Genomic DNA, 21,443 nt, shown 5'->3' with positions numbered 1-21,443 from the left:
TACTGAGATTGTACTAGATATCCCCTCCTCTAGATCATTTATGAATAAATTAAACAGGATTGGTCCCAGGACAGAACCCTGGGGGACCCCACTTTCCACACCCGCCCAATCCGAGTACTCCCCATTAATCACCACCCTCTGGACTCTCCCCTGGAGCCAGTTCTCTATCCAGGTACTCACCCTATGGTCCATACCTACCTTCCTTAGTTTGTACAGTAAGCGTTTGTGGGGAACGGTGTCAAAGGCCTTTGCAAAGTCCAGATACACCACATCCACAGGCTTTCCTTTATCTAGGTGGCAGCTCACTTCATCGTAGAAAGTTAATAGATTGGTTTGGCAAGAACGATTTTTCATGAATCCATGCTGATTACTACTAATAATACAGTTTTCATTACTAAAGTCTTGTATGTGGTCCCTTAACATCCCCTCCAAAATCTTTAAGACTACAGATGTTAGGCTGACCGGCCTATAGTTACCCGGGATACATCTCATTTTTAAAATTTGCAAGTCTGTTAATGGTGGTCATTGTTCACTATTCTGTTTCCTGCCAGCATTGTAGCTTAGTGGGAGCATGTATTTAAAAAGCAGAGCTCTGTTCCTGTTTTTTTTAAAAAGATACACCCTTCCTTATATGAAGGTATAACATCTCCTTAACCGCCAGATCAAATGCATTGACATCTGCAACTTTAGGGCACAAAACACTTTTGACCACTGCTGAACTTTTGGTTTTAGACTCACCACTCAAAGCTCCAGCTCTGCCTTCCAAAGTCACTTGCCAAGTGAAGGCATCTCCCCGACTTTGTTCTGTATCCAAGTCCTTATGGGTTTGTGGGAAAACACTCCGCCAAAGAAGTAAAATCCGGCCTAAATGGGGGTGGACCATTGAAGGACCTGAAGCATTTGTTGAGAAATGTAAAGAAAGGGAAAATAAGCAAATATGGGAAATAAGCAAATACAGGTTTATTTTGGGCTGTGCGCTTAGTGGGGGTCTTGATGGTAGATCCGTAAATAAATCAAGATTGCACACCTTTAAATTATAGCATGCCTCATGCCAAGATCAAGTCTCACCTGCTCATGCAGGGCACTCCTGCATTTTCTAAAGGAATGGCACATGTGATTCCACTTTTAGATCATAATAGTGCTTCTTTAATTCCACGTCTTTCCATGCGATCCATAAATGAAAATAATGACATATTAGCAGTGTAAGAGATCCCATCATTATATTAAATGTGCAACTCATAGCTTTAAATTTTCTAAATCTAACCCAAAAATACAATAATTTGCTCAAAAGGATTAATTATTCAGATAGACCACTTATATGCCATTATTTGCATTTATAGATGTGTCGAAATATGTGAAAGAACCAATATCATGATTTAAATGTGAATCCTTCATGCTGGTCATTTTGCATATAATTGGTGTTAGATAGTGCTCATTTAAGAACAAGAACTGCAATTTCAACACTGACAGATCATGTAGCCTTGGGCCAGAGTTCCCTGAAGCACAGAGCAGTGAAGCTAAAGTTTTGCAAGTGTTGGGTAATATCTCTTTTTTAAATTTTTAAATTTTGATGATTATGGCTTACAGCTAGTGAAAACCCAAAATTCAGTATCTCAGAAAATTAGATTACATAAGACCAATAGGAAAAAAAAAAAAAGACTTTTTTCATACAGAAATGTTGGCTTACTGAAAAGCGGCCTTCATCTTCCTCTTGACAATACCCCACAGATTGTTTATGGGGTTTAGGTCAGGCGAGTTTGCAGACCAATCAAGCACAGTGATACCATGACCAATAAACCAGGTATTGGTACTTTTGGCAGTGTGGGCAGGTGCCAAGTCCTGTTGGAAAATGAAATCCGTATCTCCATAAAGCTGGTCAGCAGAGGGAAGCATGAAGTGCTCTAGAATTTCCTGGTAGAGGGCTGTGCTGACTTTGGACTTGATAAAACACACTGGACCAACACCAGCAGATGACATGGCTCCCCAAATCATCACAGACTTGAATATCATTCTGTGTGTAACACATCTATATAAAATATAGGTTTCACTTTTGAAATTAAATTACTGAAATAAATTAACTTTTTGCTGATATTCTAATTTTATGAGATGCACATACAGTTATTGTGCTCATACCCTGGCAGAATTTATCATTTCTTGGCCATTTTTACGAGATTATGAATGATAACACAAAAACTTTTCTTTCACTCATGGTTAGTGTTTAGCTGAAGCCATTTATTATCAATCAACTGTTTGCTCTTTTTAAATCATAATGACAACTGAAACTAACCAAATACCCAAATGACCCTGATCAAAAGTTGACATACCTCAGTTCTTAATACCGTGTATTGCCCCCTTTAACATCAATGACAGCTTGAAGTCTTTTATGGTATTTGTGGATGAGGCTCTTTATCTTCTCAGACGGTAAAGCTGCCCATTCTTCCTGGCAAAAAGCCTCCAGTTCCTGTAAATTATTGGGCTGTCTGATCTCCTCAGAGTGGCTCAGTGATATTGAGGTCAGGAGACTGAGATGGCCACCCAGAACTTTCACTTTATTCTGCTGTAGCAAATGACAGGTCAAATTGGCCTTGTGGTTATCATCATTGTCATGTTGGAATGTCCAAGTACGTCCCATGCACAGATTCTGGGCTGATGAATGCAAATTTTCCTCCAGTATTTACATACATTACATACAGATTTTGGAGGGAGTCACCATCACTATTTCTTCGGGAAAATAGCACTTTGCACATTTGAGGTGTGTATTCACCTGGTTGAAATTTTAAAGGAGCCAACACTTCACTTCGGCTGAATCCACTTTGGACTATATTTGAACCTGGCACATATATTTGGATTGTATTTGCACATTTTATATATATATATATATATATATATATATATATATATATATATATATATATATATATACACACACATACATACACACAAACACTTTTTAATACACAGTTATTTGTGGGTTCTCTTTGCATCCCAAACAATTTTCCTGGTAGTTGTGTCTGTAATTTTAGTTGGTGTACCTGACCGTGGTTTGATTTCAACAGAACCCCTCATTTTTCACTTCTTGATTAGAGTTTGAACACTGCTGATTGACATACTCAATTCCTTGGATATCTTTTTTATATCCCTTTCCTGTTTTATACAGTTCAGCTACCTTTTCAATTATTTTGTTTTCCCCATGACTCAGAATCCAGAAACGTCAGTACAGCACTGGATGAAAGATGCAAGGGTCTGTAAGGAGTCCAGAAACTCATTGACCTTTTATACATACACACTAATTACCAACAAACAGATCACAGGTGAGGATGGTGACCTTTAATAGTCATTCAAACCCCTTTGTGTCAACTTGTGTGCATGATATCAGGCCAAAATCACCAGGGTATGTAAACTTTTGATCAGGGTCATTTGGGTAGTTTCTGTTGTCATCATGTTTTAAAGAGAGTAAACACAGTTGACTGATAATAAATAGCTTCAGTCAAACATCAACCATGAGTGAAAGAAAAGAAAAGTTTTTGTTGTGTTATCATTCATATTCTCGGAAAAATGACCAAGAAATCATAAATTCCGCCAGGGTATGTAAACTTTATGAGCACAACTGTTTGTGTATATATATATATATATTATATATATACATACACACACACTGCTCAAAAAAAATTGAAGGAACACTTTGAAAACACATCAGATCTCAATGGGGAAAAATATCATGCTGGATATCTACACTGATATGGACTGGGTAATGTGTTAGGATCGAAAGGATGCCACATCGTTTGATGGAAATGAAAATTATCAACCTACAGAGGGCTGAATTCAAAGACACCCCGAAAATCAAAGTGAAAAAAAAAATGCAGCAGCATTTTGCTAAAATTTCAATGCAGCAACTCAAAATGGGGCTCAGTAGTTTTTATGGCCCCCACGTGCTTGTATGCATGCTTGACAACATTGGTGAATGCCCATAAAAGAGAGGAAAGATGGTGTCCTGGGGTATTTCCTCCCAGATCTGGACGAGGGCATCACTAACTCTTGAACAGACTGAGGTGCAACCTGGCCAAGTTGGATGGACCGAAACATAATGTCCCAGGTGTTCCATTGCATTTAGGTCAGACGAGCCTAGGGGGGGGTTATTCATTGGTATCAATTCTGTCATCCTCCAGAAACAGGCTGCATACTCTCGCCACAAGAGGCCGGGCATGGTCGTGCACCAGGAGAAACCCAGGACCCACTGCAACAGCGTAGGGTCCGACAATGGGTCCAAGAATTTTATCCCGAATACTAATGGCATTCAGGGAGCCATTGTCTAGCCTGTGGAGGCCTGTGCGTCCCTCCATAGATATACCTCCCCAGACCATCACTGACTCATTACCAAACCCGTCATGCTGAACGATGTTACAGGCAGCATAACATTCTCTATGGCTTCTCCAGACCCTTTCACACCTGTCACATGTGCTCAGGGTGAACCTGCTCTCATCTGTGAAAAGCACAGGACACCAGTGGCAGTACTGCTAATTCTGGTGTTCAATGGCAAATGCCAATCGAGCCCCACGGTGCCGGGCAGTGAGCACAGGGCCCACTAGAGGACGTTGGGCCCTCAGGCCACCTTTATTATGTCTGTTTCTGAGTGTTTGGCTAGAGACATTCACACCAATAGCCTGGTGAAGGTCATTTTGTAGGACTCTGGCAGTGCTCACCCTGTTCCTCCTTGCACAAAGGAGCAGATACTGGTCTTGCTGATGGGTTAAGGACCTTCTACAGCCCTGTCCACCTCTTCTAGTGTAACTGCCTGTCTCCTGGAATCTCCTCGATGCTCTTGAGACTGTGCTGGGAGACACAGCAAACCTTCTGGCAATGGCATGTATTGATGTGCCATCCTGAAGGAGTTGGACTGCCTGTGCAACCTCTATAGGGTCCAAGTATCGTCTCATGCTACCAGTAGTGACACTGACCCTAGCCAAATGCAAAACTAGTGAAAAACAGTCAGAAAAGATGAGTAGGGAAAAAAAGAAATGTCAGTGGCCTCACCTGTAAAACCATTCCCGTTTTGGAGGTTGTCTCATTGTTGCCCATCTAGTACACCTGTTGTTCATTTCATTAACACCAAAGCCGCTGAAAGTGATTAACAAGCCCCTCTGCTACCTAACTGGCCAGAAAAATATCCCAGGAGTTTAATTGACTTGATGTTATACTCTGATTAAAAAGTGTTCGTTTACATTTTTTTGAGCAGTGTATATAAAGATATAGATAGAATTGCATTAAAACATTCACACAAAAATAAAGAAAAGAAGGTTTAAAAAGAAAAAATGGCCACCCTGGTCAGTAGTTCTGATCTGTTTTAAAGACATAATTAAAGGCACCTTTTCAAAAAAAACTGCCTATGCAGATAAGGGGTATCTGTAGATGAAAACAAGGTGTGCAGCTTTGACTAAAATTGAATAATACCCTTTGCTATAGATGCTGGCCATTTAAATACCCCATAAATCCTGACTGTAATATTGCTAAGCAAAGTCCAGCTATTACTGTTAATCTTCACCATCACAGGAGTGAGCTCATTCTCTGATTCAAACCCCCTCACATATGCTTTCTCTTCCCTATTGCAGTATCTCCGAGCTAAGCATTGGAGAGCTTGCTCATGTGATAGTGAAGGTGAGCAGTAATAGTTGGGCCTTGATCAAAGTTGGACAGTTTATTTTACAGATATCCCTTCTCTACATAAGCAGTTTTTGGTAAAGATAAACCAACCCTTTAAAGTCAACCATGCTAAAATTGGATTTTTTGTAAGAACTTACCGTAAAACGGAATTTTTGTAAAATCTTACCGTAAAATTCCTTTCTCTGAGTCCTCCGACAGTCGCCGCCCATTCACACAGTCTTCACCAATGGGTATTGACCTTTGCTCCGCAGGAGTAGCTAGGCACAAGACTTGTTAGTAACAAAAGCTTTTAGCATAGACACACCCCTAGGGGCTGTCCCACTAGTCAATACCTCCCTGCACCAGCATTCCCAACTCAATTTGGTAGCATAGCAGTAAGAGTACACATAAACCCCAAAAGAGGGGCAGGGGGCGGCGACTGTCGGAGGACTCAGAGAAAGGAATTTTACGGTAAGATTTTACAAAAATTCAGTTTTCTCTTACGTCCTCCGACAGTCGCCGCCCATTCACACAGTCTTCACCAATGGGATGTCCCAAAGCAGTGTAGACATGAGGGGTGGGAGACGCAGCCACAGAAAAGGCAACGCAGTACCCACATCAGAGAAAAGGAACCTTACACATGGTAAGAGAACCAGCTGGGCAACAGTAAACGTGCTCAACAGGAGCAACAACCCAGGAAAAACAAGTAACCCAGGGGCAAAACACCCCAACAGTCAAAGACCCATAAACAAGGGTCCCTATGGCACTGCCGCACTGAGAACTTGCGGCCAAAGGAGGCATCGGCCGATGCTTGAACATCCACCTTATAAAATATGGAGAAGGTGTGCACGGACGACCAAGTCGCCGCTTGCACACCTGGGCCACAGAGGCCCGAAGCCGGAAGGCCCAAGACGCACTCAGAGATCCGGTAGAGTGCGCCCTAACAGGGAAGGGTGGAACCATTCCTTCAAAGTATAGGCCTGTACAATGGCCTGTCTGATCCATTTGGCAATGGTCGCCGCAGACACCACCATGCCCTTCCGAGGTCCCTCAGGAAGGACAAAGAGGTAATCCGACTTGCGAAAAGAGTTAGTGGACGACAGGTAAACCCTGATCGCCCTGACAACACCCAGGAATGCAAAGCAACCTCCATAGGATGCTTGGGCTTCGCACAGAGCGAAGGCAAGACAATGTCCCCATTAAGGTGAAAGTCAGAGACCACCTTAGGGAGAAAGGACAGGCGGGGGCGCAAGACCACCTTATCCTTGTGAACCACCAAGTAGGGAGACCGGCAGGACAATGCCGCCAATTCCGACACTCTGCGAGCCGAAGTGATCGCCACTAAAAAGGCAACCTTCTTAGACAGCAGAGGCAACGATACCTCCTTGATGTTTTCAAAGGAAGTACGCTGCAACATGGACAGAACCAAGTTCAAGTCCCACGGAGGACAGGGCTCCCTCCGAGGAGGGGCCAAATGACGCACACCTTGAACAAAGGTGCAAATTAAGGAATGAGACGCCCCAGGGCGTTGAAAAAGAACAGCCAGTGCAGAAACCTGGCCTTTTATCGCAGCCAGCGCCAAAACGCTTGTCCACACCAGTCTGAAGGAAGGCCAACACTCTCGACACCGAGTATGAGCGAGGGGAGAACCCCCTGGACGCACGCCAGGCAGAGTATGCTTTCCAAGCATGGTAATAAATTGTACCAGACAAGGCTTTTCTAGCCTTGATTAGAGTAGGAATGACCTCAGGGGAGAGACCCCCGTCCCCAGGACCTGGCCTTTAACAGCCAGGCCGGCAAAGCCAGCGACTGTAAGGCAGGATGGAAGATCGGTCCTTGAGACAGAAGGTCTTCCCGCAGTGGCAGGCGCTACGGAGGCTCGACTGCCAGATGAATGATGTCCGCGTACCAGGACCGGCGAGGCCAGTCCGGTGCCACCAGAATCACCGCGTGCGGTTCCAAGACCAACCTGCGAAGGAGCCTGGACAGCAACTGGATTGGAGGAAAGGCATACATCAGACGATACCGATGCCAAGGCGCCACTAACGCGTCCGAGGCGTCCGCCCGAGGATCGCGCGGTCCTGCCACGAACCTTTCCACCTTGTTGTTAAGCCGAGCCGCGAACAGATCCACATCTGGGGATCCCCACCTCGCGCACAGCATCTGGAAGAATTTCGGGTGTAGGGACCATTCCCCCTGGTCCAGGGTCCGGCGGCTCAGATAATCGACCTGCTAGTTCTACACCCCCGGAATATGAACTGCCGATATCGCCGGGACGTGAGTCTCGGCCCAAGACAGAATGTCGGTCACCTCCCGGGCCGCTCTGGCACTACCGGAGGTTGATGTAAGCCACCGCGGTGGCATAGTCTGTCTGTACCCGAACCGGACGGCCCTGAAGACGTTCCGACCACTGGAGAAGGCAAAGCTTTATCGCCCTCAATTCCAGGATGTTGATCGGAAGGGAGGATCCCTCCTCCGACCAAATTCCCTGGGCAGACAGGTCGCCCAGAACACCACCCCAGCCCGACAGACTGGCAGCCGTGGTGATCACCGTCCATAGCAACGGACGAAAAGACTTGCCCCCCGACACAGCCGGGGACTGGAGCCACCACAGAAGATCCCTTCTGGTTCGGCGGCTCAACGAAACCCCCAGATCCAAAGACTGAGGACGCTTGTCCCACTGGGCTAGAATCTCCACTTGGAGAGACCGCGTGGGAAAACTGAGCAAGGGGAATCGCCTCGAAGCCGAGACCACTAACCCCAGGCACCGCATACAGGTCCTGAGTGATGAGGAACGGGAGTCCCTGAGGGACCGACCCCTTCCTGAAGTGTCCGGAGCTTTTCCTCCGGCAGGAACACTCTTGCTTGAGCAGAGTCCAGAACCATTCCCAGATAGGGAAGGCGAACCGAAGGAGACAGCGTCGACTTCGGAATGTAGACGGTCCAACCGAACTCCTGAATCGTCTGTACCGTAGTGGACAGGTCGCTCAGCAGGCCCTGCCAGGCACCCGAGCTCAACAGGAGATCGTCCAGATATCCCAAGACCGCAATGCCCTGGGCTGTCAACAGGCCCAGAACAGGCGCCAGCACTTTGGTAAAGACCCGTGGAGCCGAAGCGAGACCGAAGGTCGCGCCACGAACCGGCAATGGTCCTCCGCAACGGCGAACCGAAGGAACCTCTGGTGACCATCGAAAATGGGGATGTATAGGTACGCATCCTTCAGGTCGAAAGAGGCCATGAATTCTCCTGGGCTCAGGGCAGCCACCACTGAGCGCAAGGATTCCATGCGAAACTTCCGAACACGCACAAGCGGTTCAGAGCTTTCAATTCCAGGATCGGACGTACCTTGCCCTCCTTTTTGGGCACAGTGAACAGATTGGAGTAAAACCCCCGAAACCTGTCCCGGTGAGGCACCGGAACCACCACCCCCTGGGCCAGGAGATCCTGCACCGCTTGATGCAGATCCTGCAAGCGCCCAGGAGTCAGCTGAAGATTTGAGGGAAAAAATCTGTCCGCCCGTCGAGAAAGGAATTTGATCTTGTATCCCGATCTAAGGAATTCCTGAACCAGTCTGTCCCGAATGCAGGACAGCCAAGGCTGGAGGAAAAACGCGCAAACGTCCCCCCACCCCAGAAGCGGGTGAGGGCGTCCCTTCAGGCAGAAGCGGAATGGGGCGCAGAGCCGGCTTGGCCGGACTTTGCTTACCCGCCCAGGGCTACTTCTGGCCACCTTGGCCTTCGAAGGGTTCGCCCTTGGACCGCGACTTAAAGGCACGAAAGGACCGCTGAGCGGATCTAAATGCGGGGCCCCGCCAGCCGCGAAAGGACTTGTTCTTCGGATTCTGGGGCAACGGAGTGCCCTTGCCCCCAGTGACTCTTTCACCAAGCATCCAAAGCCACGCCAAAAAGTCGAGACCCAGCATAGGGAAAATCAGCCACCGGTTTCTGTAAAGATCGGTCAGCCGACCAACTCTTCAGCCAGATCAGTCGACGGTTAAGCACCACGACACTAGACAGGCGTGCAGCTAAAGGGGCCTCATTCAAGGCCGCATCGCAAAAGTACATGACCCCCTGATGAATCGGGTCCACCATAGCCAGCGTAGCTGGCGGTGCAGCATCAGACACAAGGGTGCGACTGAGCACCGTAGTTCAGTCCGCCACCGCCCGAGCTATCATGACAGAAGCGAAAACAGGTTTGAGCATAGGGCCCGCCACCATATAAGCATGGCGGGCAAGAGACTCCAACCTCCAGTCAGTAGGATCCCGGAAAACCGGGGCATCCTCAGTGGAAACCAGGGTAACCTTGTTCAACACGGCCCCAGCGTGATCCACTTGGGGTGCCACGCACCAGCGCTCCTCCGTGGAGGGCGCAAAAGGATAAAGCAGTTTAAACCGATAAGGCACCGTAAAGGGCTTCTTTAAACTGCGCCATTGTTCATTCACAGTGTGATGAAATGCAGCAGGGCAGGGGAAAACCTGCGCCGACATGCGGGTTCTATGAGTACCAAAGGACAATCTTTGATAGGAGAGATCAGCTCATCCATGAGCGCAAGCTCTTCAGACGAGCCTGGGGGAGACGTATCAACCCCTTTAACCTCTGCCTCCCCTTCAGACCCCAAAAGGTCCAGAGATGAGCGAGACCCCAAAAAGGGCATGCCAGTCACAGCAGCCACATCACCATCTGAATCAGAGGAGATAGATAACCTGGTCCTCCTTTTTGCAGAACGTTCAGCCATCAGCACCTCCATCTATGACACCAAAGATGCCACTAAAGCGGCCAATTAAGGCACAGCGGGGGTCCAGCAGACCCAGGGTCCCCCACCAGGGCTGGGGGGAACTAGATATCCTGAGAATCCATGCCAAAAAACAAGTTTGTAACAAAAGGTACTGGCTCTTTAAGCGCCGCGGCGAGCGCAGCCCACCGCAAAACTCACAGTATGCACCGAACCCCACAGGGACAGAAAACAGCTGAGTTAGGAAGGATAGCCCAGAAAAGTATGGAGAGATCACCTGCAGAGCGTTGCTACTGATTGCTGTTCCAGAGAAAGAGGAAGCGAGGTCAAGAAGGCTGAACTTTACACTGCTTCAGGCTCAGGGAAAATGGCTGCCCATAGAAATCAATGGAGGCTTCTAGAAAATGGCCGCCGACATGTGCTCGGATCGAGCGACCTGCCACACACAAAATGGCAGTGATCGGCGCCAAAAACACCACACTGCAACCCTGTACAAGGCCCAGGGTGAAGCCAACATGTCATTCACAGTGAAAATGGCGGACCGCGCGGCGCTCAGCCGCAGCGGTCGCCGCACATACATGTCTGCACTCAGAACACACAAGGTGACATAGGAGAGAGAGGGGTCCCCACCTCACCGCATAGAATAAATATTAACCCCGCAGGGATCACATCAGGGAGCCCACATACACAGACATGAGGGGACACACAGTACATCAGACTGACACCCCAGACAGAGGCCCCCACATAGAAAAGGTGCTTACCGTACCGGATGGCGTGGGGTAGCCTCCACAAACGGAAAACCGCCGTCCTCATATGACAGGGAGTGCCGTAGCCGGGACGCATGGCACCGCAGCACAAAACCGCAGAAGGCGTCCAGTGAGGTAGCCACCTCACAGGCAGCATCCCTGCTGCGAGCAGGGATGGGTCGTTCATAATGCCAGGGCGAACCATAGCCGAACGCTCGATGGCAGGCTGGGGATCCATCTGACCCTCAGCCCTGGAGACCCAGGGCGGCCAGTCCGATACCCAGCTCCGCATGATGTTTCTTCATCCGAAGATCCCTATCTAAGAGCTGGTAAAATAACAGCTAGTAAAGCAAAGAAAATCACTTTAAAATAAAATCAAAAAAAGGGTAGAAGGCTGAGACTGAAGCCCCAGCACAGGAAAGCCTGCTACTCCTAAGCTAGGCAAGATCAAACTGAGTTGGGAATGCTGGTGCAGGGAGGTATTGACTAGTGGGACAGCCCCTAGGGGTGTGTCTATGCTAAAAGCTTTTGTTACTAACAAGTCTTGTGCCTAGCTTCTCCTGCGGAGCAAAGGTCAATACCCATTGGTGAAGACTGTGTGAATGGGCGGCGACTGTCGGAGGACAAAAGAGAAAATCTTTTTCTCTTAAGCTCATTGACAGACGCAGTCCTCTTTGATTAATATCAGTAGGGGTATACTGCCCCCTACAGGAGTAGGACACTAGGCAGGAAAAACGTTCTGGCCACACCTTAGGGGCAGTCCCAGAGGGTATATCCTCTCTCTCCCTGCTACAGGATGTCAGTTATGTAACAAAGGAGTGTCAGAGAATTCAACCCAACCCAACTCAAAAATAGAGGGGCGGGTACTGCGTCTGTCAATGAGCTTAAGAGAAAAGGATTTTACGGTAAGTTCTTACAAAAAATCCAATTTTCTCTATCGCTCATTGACAGACGCAGTCCTCTTTGATTAATATCAGTAGGGACGTCCCAAAGCAGTGCCACAAATGAGGGGTGGGATAACGGAAATCAAAATCCAATCCAGAAGGCCCAACCGGTGCCAACCAGAAGTCTTAAAGGCTCATCAGACAAAAGGATGAGACTCAACTGTAAACCCAACAGAAAAAAACCCTCGAGGTAGACCACCGGTCTCCTCAAACAGCGGCCTGCAGAACCTTGCGGCCAAAAGAGGCATCCGCCGATGCCAGCACATCAACCTTGTAAAATTTTGTAAAGGTATGAACCGACGACCAGGTAGCTGCCTTGCAAACCTGAACCACTGACGCACTACATCCAAGGAGTGTAACGCAAACTCCCGAGGATGACTGGGCTTAGGACACAGGGAAGGTAATACAATATCTTCATTTAGATGGAAATCTGAAACCACCTTAGGAAGGAAGGATGGATTCGGACGAAGAACCACCTTATCCCTAAGAACCACCAGATATGGGGAACGACAGGACAATGCGGCCAGTTCTGACACCCTGCGTGCAGACGTGATAGCCACCAAAAAGGCCACCTTCTGGGATAAGGTAAGCAAGGGAATCTCCCTAATATTTTCAAAGGGAGGTTTCTGAAGAACCGACAACACCAAATTAAGATCCCAGGGCGGCAAGGGCGCGCGCACCAAGGAATGAGTAGCCAGAGGCCTCTGAAAGAAGATTGCTAACGCTGAAACCTGACCCTTGATAGTGCTCAAGGACAGTTTCTGCTCAACCCCCTTTTGCAGAAAAACCAATATACGGGCCACCGAGTAGGAACGTGGAGGAAACCCAAGGGATTCACACCACGTGATATAGGACTTCCATGTGCGATGATAGACTTTTCTGGAAGTCGCTTTCCTTGCTTTAATTAGAGTAGGAATAACTGAAGCTGACAACCCCTTGTCCTTCAGCACCTGGGTCTCAACAGCCAGGCCGTTAAAGCCAGCGATCGTAAAGCAGGATGGAAGATCGGTCCCTGAGACAGCAGATCCTCCCTGAGAGGAAGTCGCCAAGGAACGTCTGCGACCAGCCTGACCAGGTCGGCGTACCAGGCCCGACGAGGCCAGTCCGGAGCTACCAGGATAACTGGAATTCCCTCCACCTCTATCCTGCAAAGAAGTTTCGGCAGCAATTTGAGAGGAGAAAAGGCATACAGTAGCTGGTACTGCCCCCACGGGGCGACCAGCGCGTCTGCGGCGTCCGCTAGAGGATCGCGGGAGCGAGCTACAAACCTCTGCACCTTCCTGTTGAGCCGAGATGCCAACAGATCCACATCCGGGGTGCCCCAACGAAGGCACAGTTGGTGAAATACCTCTGGATGAAGAGACCATTCCCCTTGATCCAGAATCTGGCGGCTGAGGAAATCTGCCTGCCAATTCTCCACCCCTGGAATGAATACCGCGGAGAGGGCTGGAACAAATCGTTCCGCCCAACGAAAGATGCTGGCCACTTCCATGGCCGCCAGGACACTCTTGGTGCCCCCCTGGTGATTGACGTAAGCCACGGCCGTGGCATTGTCCGACTGGATCCGCACCGGGCTGCCCCTGAGCTGCTCGGTCCAGTGAATCAGACAAAGTCTGATCGCTCTCAGTTCCAATACATTTATCGGTAACCTGGATTCTTCCAGGGACCAGAGCCCCTGAGCAGATCGTCTGTCGAGAACCCCACCCCACCCGGATAGACTGGCATCCGTGGTGACAATCGTCCAATAGATTGGAAGAAATGACTTCCCCTGACTGAGCATTGGTGATCGAAGCCACCAAACCAGAGATTCCCTGGTCCGTTCGCTCAGCCGGATCCGATTGTCCAGGAAATCGGGATTCCGGTTCCATTTGAGAAGAATCTCCTTTTGGAGAATCCGGATATGAGACTGGGCAAACGGTACTGCCTCGAAGGAGGCCACCATCAGTCCCAGAACCCTCATGCAAGTCCGCAGAGAAGGCCAGTTGACGGTCAATAATAACTGAGTCGCCGACTGAATCTTCCTGAGTTTCTCCACCGGGAGAAACACTTTTGCTAAGGATGTATCCAAAGTTAGGCCCAGATAGTTCGGTCTCCTGGTAGGGACCAGGGATGATTTCTGCCGGTTCACCAGCCACCCGAACTCTTCCAAAGAGATCATCGTGATCTCCAAGTTTAGTAACAGAGCCTGCGGAGACTCCGCATGGAGTAGAAGGTCGTCTAGGTAGCCTAGAACCGATATGCCCCGCTGTCGCAACAGTGCCAAAACTGGGGCCAAGACCTTTGTGAAGACCCGGGGAGCAGAGGCGAGACCAAAGGGTAACGCCACAAACTGATAATGGTTCTCTCCCACGGAAAAGCGAAGAAAACGCTGATGTCCTGCATAAATGGGAATGTGAAGATAGGCATCCTTGAGATGTCTATGGACGCCAGAAAATCCTCCTGATGCAGGGAGGCCACTACTGTGCGAATGGACTCCATCTTGAATTTTTGTACCTGGACAAAAAGATTGAGTGCTCTCAAGTCCAGAATTGGACGCACCTTGCCCTCTTTTCTGAGTATTGTGAATAGGTTTGAATAGAACCCCTGAAAACGTTCTGTCCAAGGAACGTGGACCACCACTCCTTGTTGCATTAAATCCGTCACTGCCCCTCGCAAAGCTTCTAAGTGGTCCGGGGATAGTCGGATATTGGAAGGGAAGAACCGCACCGGTGGAAGTGATCGAAACTCGATCTTGTATCCCGACCGTATGACCTCTTGAACCCATTTGTCTGGAATCCTGGAGAGCCATGGGTCCGGAAACCGGTGAAGACGTACCCCCACCCCAGATATGGGTGGGGGCACACCTTCAGGCTGTATTGGTCTTATCTTCAGGTCTGGCAGGGCCGGACCTTTGTTTACTCGACCAGCGCCCTTTGAATCCCCCTGGGGGGGCTTTGGAGAACTTTGCCTTATCGCCCGCCCCAGAGGAGCGAAAAAAATTTTTATGAGCGGAAAAGGAAGGTCCCCGTCTGCGACGTGGTGCTTTCCCCTTGGTAGTCTGTGGTAAAAAGGTGCTCTTGCCACCAGTGATACCCTTGATGATCTCATCCAAGGTGGCACCAAACAGGCGATCCCCTTGAAAGGGGAGATTAGTCAAAGCTTTTTTGGAAGCTTGATCCGCCGACCAGCATTTTAACCACAGCATACGCCGGAGGACCACCGCCGAGATTGATACGCGCCCCATTAATGGAGCGGCGTCCAGGGCGGCGTCACAGACAAACTGTAGCGCTTGTACCATCTGCTCCAGCAAGTCCGATACTGCCGGGGGGAGACTTCTCCCCTCCAGATCTCGGCGTAACAACTTGGTCCACTTTGTCAATGTTTGTGCAACCAGAGCAATGGTGACCACTGGCCTTAAGGCTGACCCTATCAGGCTTGCGAGTACCAAAAGCAATTTCAGTATCAACTGCTTCCGTAGGTATAAGCTCAAGTCTTAAAGTTTCCCGCACAGACACAATAAGTGCATCTACCAATGCTTCATCCTGCGCTATAGCGGAGGGCGAAATGTCTTCCTCACTATCCGAGCAGACGGGATATGAGACACTAGCCCCAGAAGAGGGACCTGCAGCTGCTGCGACAGGCTCAGAATCTGTATCTGAAGTGTCAGATGAAATAGGGGTAGGCGGGGGTCGCTTCTTTGCGCCCCGTCCCTGACAGGCCACCTCCACCCGGGATACAAAAGACTCCAAAACCGCTGACAATGCATCAATAGTAAGTGGGGAACTGGAGGGTCCTGCGGCCACCTCGAGGGGATCAGGTGGGGATACATGTGTAGCAGGTTCCATGATAAATCCAGGAACACTTGCCAGCAACCAAGGATTGCAAAAGAAAAATCCTTTTTTTTTTTTTTTTTTTTTGTGTAATCCCCCAGCGCAACAGCGTCCCTCAGTGACACCTGCTTCGGACCTCCACAGAGAGAGAGAGAGAGAGAGAGAGAGAGAGAGCCCAAGGGCTCACCACCTGATGCACAGAAGCTTCTACCGAACTGCTCTCAGCGCTGTCCTTACAGAACAGGAAGTCTTGTGAATCGATTTACCCGGGTAAAGGAGGCGGCTCCGCCCCTTTACACGCCTTCTGGCACTCCCACCGCTACTCCACGAGGTAGCTGGGTGTCTCCAAGCGGCCTACGGCTCTGCCTGTGGAAGGATGGCGGTCCGTGCGGCCTGCATCGCTATTCAATAGGTAGGTGCTTGACCATATCACCCCTCTGCATGGCTATTTTCAAACAGTAACGCCAGCAGCGCCCTGTCCATCCCTGACTGAGTGACTTATGTAGATAGTCAGCTCCCAAACCAAGCCTACTGGAGTGGTATACCTGCAAGTAGGGAGATATGTGGAGTGTGTCACAGGATAGAGGGGACCCGGGATCATGAGGGTCCGACCATCCACAGAAGGGCCCGCATCTATTCCCAAAACCCGACAGGGGGGAGGGGGAACATTCTACTCACCATACCGGAACAGGCGGGCACCCACTCCTAACAGAACCCCTCTCCACCGAGGTGGGGGGGCTGTCGACCAATACGGACGCCGCGACTCAGTTTCTGACTGGTCGTAGGCGACCTGGCGAGACGTTTAACTCGCAGGGCAAGTCCCCGTCCAATGGGACTATGTCGCGGCCGACCCAGCGCGGAGCTAGGGCCTGCACGCGCTCATAGGCCGGCTGGGGTGACCACTGGATCTCAACATCCAGCCCGTCGCCCAGCTCCAGCATAATTGCTTGAAGATCTCACAGGAACAAAAAAACTGGAGAGAAAAAACTAACTAAAAAAGTTTTATCTAAAAAAGCTTGCCAGGACCAGAGATCCCAGCAAGGAACTTGGGTCCTTACTCCTGACTAGGCAGAAAAAAACTGACATCCTGTAGCAGGGAGAGAGAGGATATACCCTCTGGGACTGCCCCTAAGGTGTGGCCAGAACGTTTTTCCTGCCTAGTGTCCTACTCCTGTAGGGGGCAGTATAACCCTACTGATATTAATCAAAGAGGACTGCGTCTGTCAATGAGCGACAGAGAAATTAATTTTCATAAACCTTTGCCTACATTGACCAAACCAATAAACACTAACAGCAGTTAACTGTAGCCAGACCTGTGCATTACATACATTATAAATACAGGAGATACCTAATGTTACATACTATAGAGCTCTGATCCAGGTCACCAGTACACTGGCTTTTTCTAGCTCCTGGGGCTGGTTCCCGTTCCAGTTTCCCAGCCACAAAAAAAACCATTTAAATGATAAAGGCCCCCACCCTGGACTTTAATTCCACATTAAAAATGATAGATTTTACACACAGGCTACCTGGGCTCCTCTCTGTGATACAAGTCTTTTACATTTAGAGGACCAGCCCAGGTGGGCTGTGCAAGAACTCAAAGTGTTACTAAAACCAGGACCCTGCTTTAATTACATCTGGTCTCCCACAGTACACAGAACATGGAACTGCATAAGTTTTAGTAAAGATAAACTGCTAAATACCTTTTCTCATCAGTAGTTAGAGCAGTCTTGTAACTTTTAGCAGTGACTGGTTAAAGATTGTATGAGGAGTTTTCATTCTCCTCTAGCTGTCTTATGAGACTGTAGGACCCCTGACCCTCTGTCTGGGCAGTGCTGATTGGCCCTGTGCTAATCACATGCACTCTCCCAAGAAAAAAAAAAAAACAGCCTGGTACACACTAACAGCCTGGTACACACTAAACATTTTTCATGCAACCCAGTGAGCTAAACAAAAAAAAATCTGAAGAGCTCGGTCAGAGCTGCTGTAGTAACAATCTGATGTTAGTATGGCGATCTCCTTGCTGAGCTATTGTGTTCTGACAGGGTGACAGCCCCCCCCCCGCCAGAACACACCCATCAGCGCTCTCTCAGCCATTGGATGCCGATCGGCAGACCTTTTTGTGTCATGCCCCTTTGACAGAAGCCGATCAGACTAACGGCTTCTGTCGGACCAGCTGCCATACACACGGGCCGAACATCAGCTGGTTTCTATTGTACCAGCCGATGCTGCCCAACTTTCGGCCAGTGTGTACATCCCTTTAGCGTAATAAGGTTTTTACTGCAGGAATGACCATTTTTCATTTGCATAAAATAACAAGAAACTCTTACCCAAAGTCATGAGGGAAGCGATAAGAAGCCACCCAGCATGTACTCGATGTAAGGAGAGACGACTGTTCTGGCTTGCAGAGCAAAGTAAGTCTTCTGCCAGGCTCAGTATTACCTAAAATAAAGAAAGATGTTTAAAAGCAGTTAACCACCATCCACCAACTCTGGCTCTTTTGTTCAAAGCTGGGTCATTACAAAATGACTCAGGGCCTAATTTATAACAAACCTTATTCATTTTAGAGATACAACTTTAAATGCAAGAAAGAGCTGTTAAATAAATCATGTGACCCATTTCCCTTCTTGTTTCTCTACATCATCCAGCTACTGCAAAATGATACTTGAAATGAAAAGAAATAGAGATGCCTGAGGACCATATTGGTTTGCAACAACACTTGCTTATGCAGTTCTGTGAAAGATTACCAAAATAAAATAACAGGAAAGCAGTGGTATGGCTCAAAGCAATCAATCGATAAAGTTAATTTCTTTATTTTCTGACTTGCACATCTTTGTCACTGTAAGGATTTATACTATCCTAAGGCTTTGGGAAACATGCAAAGTGACAACTGCATGCCACTGAGGAACACAAAGCAGGCGAATGGATTCAATTATGTTACATGCAAAACAGATCAACTGCAGTTAGTAAATAAAGGTGAAGATCATTACAGAGCACGATCCTTACCTTGCCTTTTCCCTGTGGCACACCAAGTGGGCACAGTCTAACAGAGCCAAGCAATCCAGCTGCTACAAGGCTATACCCACTCACTGCTTCAGAGGAGGATTTAAGAGTTATCAGACGTTCAGCACATCGATCTAAGAGAGGGGCTGCTAGAGAAGGCATAGACACTACCAAACAGCGAAGGCACCAAGCGGAGGCTAAGCGGGCACTTAGGCTAGGGTGTAGAGCTACTGAAATCACAGTGTCCAGGACCCCTATAAAGACAGAGGTAAAGCAGCATAAGGAAATGTGTTAGTATAGTTGTCCCATTCTTACACAGACCATCCCCACTGCAGAAACATATAGATTACCAGCACTGGAGTCACGAAGCAAAGGGGAGACTGTAGTACCCAGTCCTAAAACAAGGTCCCCAAGCTCTTGCAAGGCACACACCAACACATGCTGACTGGCAGAGATCTCAGTGGCACCAAACCGAGTCTCCTGATAACTGTCACTTAGAGCAAGATCTAGGAAGGAAAAAAAATAGGATGAAAAATACATATAAATAATGGGAGGGGGTTGCACATAAAAAAAAATAAGAGAACATATTTTTAACAACATCCACCATACTATGACATTTGCGTATATTCAAGTTGTGTTTTAAAGAAGATTTCATGAACCACTTGGTATTTTTTCTGCCACCAGTCTATGTTTTTATATTTCTAAGAAGCTGTGGCAAAAAATTAACTGATAATCACTTTGCATTGAAAGCACATCCAGATACTTGCACACCAGAAAACCCTGGGATCCTGGAACAGCTAGCCATTTTATGGTTTATTTACAGCACATCTCTGTGTTCACTGTGCATTTCTGCATGTGCTTTGTGAGAGTTTTCAGTGAAATTGCAGTGCGTTTTTACTGCATTTGCGGGGCATTTAGGATATTTTTTTTATTCATTTCAATTTATTTTCATTTTCCTTGCCAAGTTGCATTAACACACAATCATGTGAGTTTGTGGTGCGGTGTGGAAAACATGCTGTTTTTTTTTTTAATCCACACGAAAAACACTGGAATGGTGTAAACAAGGCTCATTGGAATACATTCATTTTGTTTGCACATGCATTCATACTGCGTTTAAAAACGCACCTTGAATGCATATGTTTGCACATTAGAAATCCCCACTATTCAAGTGTTCTGGTGCTCTCTAGAGAAGACAGTCCAGTGAATTGGACTTTTTTTTTTTTTCACCACAGGTACACGGTAAGGCTGGCAATAGATTCTTTTTTTTTGGATCAGAGAGTTCCCTCAATCCACACAAGCGAGGTTGATGGAGCTATCCTCCTTGCTGTACTATTGTATTCTGACAGCAGGCACTCAGCTGTCAGAATACATGGATCAGCGCTGCAGCAAATGATTGAATAAAACTTTTCCAACAGTCCTGTTCAACAGAAGTTGATCTATTTATGTTCGTTCAAGTGAGAACGAACCTAGATAGATCAAAATGCGGCTGGTCTCTGCTGAACTGAATTTGGATATATGTATGGCCAGGTTAAGGTTTTGTTTATAAGAGACAACAAACATAGCAGGCTGCAGGCTTATTATTGTTTTGGATGGAAAGGGATAAAGTGGTTCTTAAGCCACTCTGTTATGTTTACACCATCCCCTCTGTTAGGGTCCGTTCACACGGGCGGTCCGTATTTGTCCGTTTTTCATCCCATTTTTTGGCGGATGAAAAACGGACATAATGCATGTCAATGGGATTGCGGATGTCAGCGTCCTTTCCCATCAGTTCCGTTTTTTGAAACGGAAGAGAACCCTATTTTTCTTCCGTTTAAAAAAATGGAACGGACGCAAAAACGGATGTCAGCGGTGTCATCCGCTGACATCTGCAATCCCATTGACATACATTATCTCCGTTTATCATCCGCAAACGGATGGGATGATAAACGGGCATACGGACCGGATAACACAAGTGTCATCCGTGTCCGTAAAAAAAAAAAAAGTGCAAGAGCAGATCAAAAAAACAATCCGCCCCGTGTGAAAGGACCCTTAGATTACAAAATGTATCCTAGTACCTGTGCTTTATTAAAAAAAAGCAGATTTCTACCTGTTTTCACAGCGCCTTTAGGCGCTCACATGACTCCTGGCTCTCTTCTCTCCCCACCTGACATCTCCAGTGGGCGCAGCCAAAACATTCTTCTGACAGCCAGGGAGGAGGGGAGGAAAGGAGGAGAGAGTCGGGAGTCACGTGAGGGCCGGGGGGCGCTAAGAAAACAGGTATAAATCGGCTTTTTTAAATAAAGCACAGGCACTAGGATACAGGTTGTAATCGAACACAGAGGGGATGATGTAAACATAACATAGTTATCCCGTTTTATAATAGTTATAATAGTTATCCCGGATTATCCCACCTCCTATCTCAGTGGATGCCCAATCGGGGGAAACGCGTCAGAGAGGAGGCGCCGCCGCGTCATCACTAACAGACTGATACGACGGTCCGCACTGCAGGCGGCCGCCGTCACCTTGCCTCCACGTTGAGTATACGAAATACCATCTGCTAAAGTGTAAGTGCATTTCCTTTGTATAAATAAAGTG

General features: G+C 47.9%; 1 protein-coding gene across 2 annotated transcripts in view; it reads right to left on the bottom strand.

Moving 5' to 3' along the window:
* Nucleotides 1-21,443, bottom strand: part of HEATR5A (HEAT repeat containing 5A) — a 277,280-nt gene that overhangs the window by 158,948 nt on the left and 96,889 nt on the right. For both annotated transcript variants that reach the window (XM_082275260.1, XM_082275261.1), the window contains exons 8-11: nucleotides 19,220-19,375; nucleotides 18,873-19,123; nucleotides 18,197-18,308; nucleotides 739-891 (exon numbers count right to left, since the gene is read on the bottom strand). In XM_082275260.1, the coding sequence (XP_082131386.1) occupies nucleotides 739-891; nucleotides 18,197-18,308; nucleotides 18,873-19,123; nucleotides 19,220-19,375 (672 nt within the window). The remainder of the gene's footprint in view (nucleotides 1-738; nucleotides 892-18,196; nucleotides 18,309-18,872; nucleotides 19,124-19,219; nucleotides 19,376-21,443) is intronic.

Source organism: Pelophylax lessonae (assembly GCF_965119305.1).
Source record: "Pelophylax lessonae genome assembly, chromosome: 13".
NCBI lineage: Eukaryota > Metazoa > Chordata > Amphibia > Anura > Ranidae > Pelophylax > Pelophylax lessonae.
This window is presented reverse-complemented; position numbering and strand designations above follow the sequence as displayed.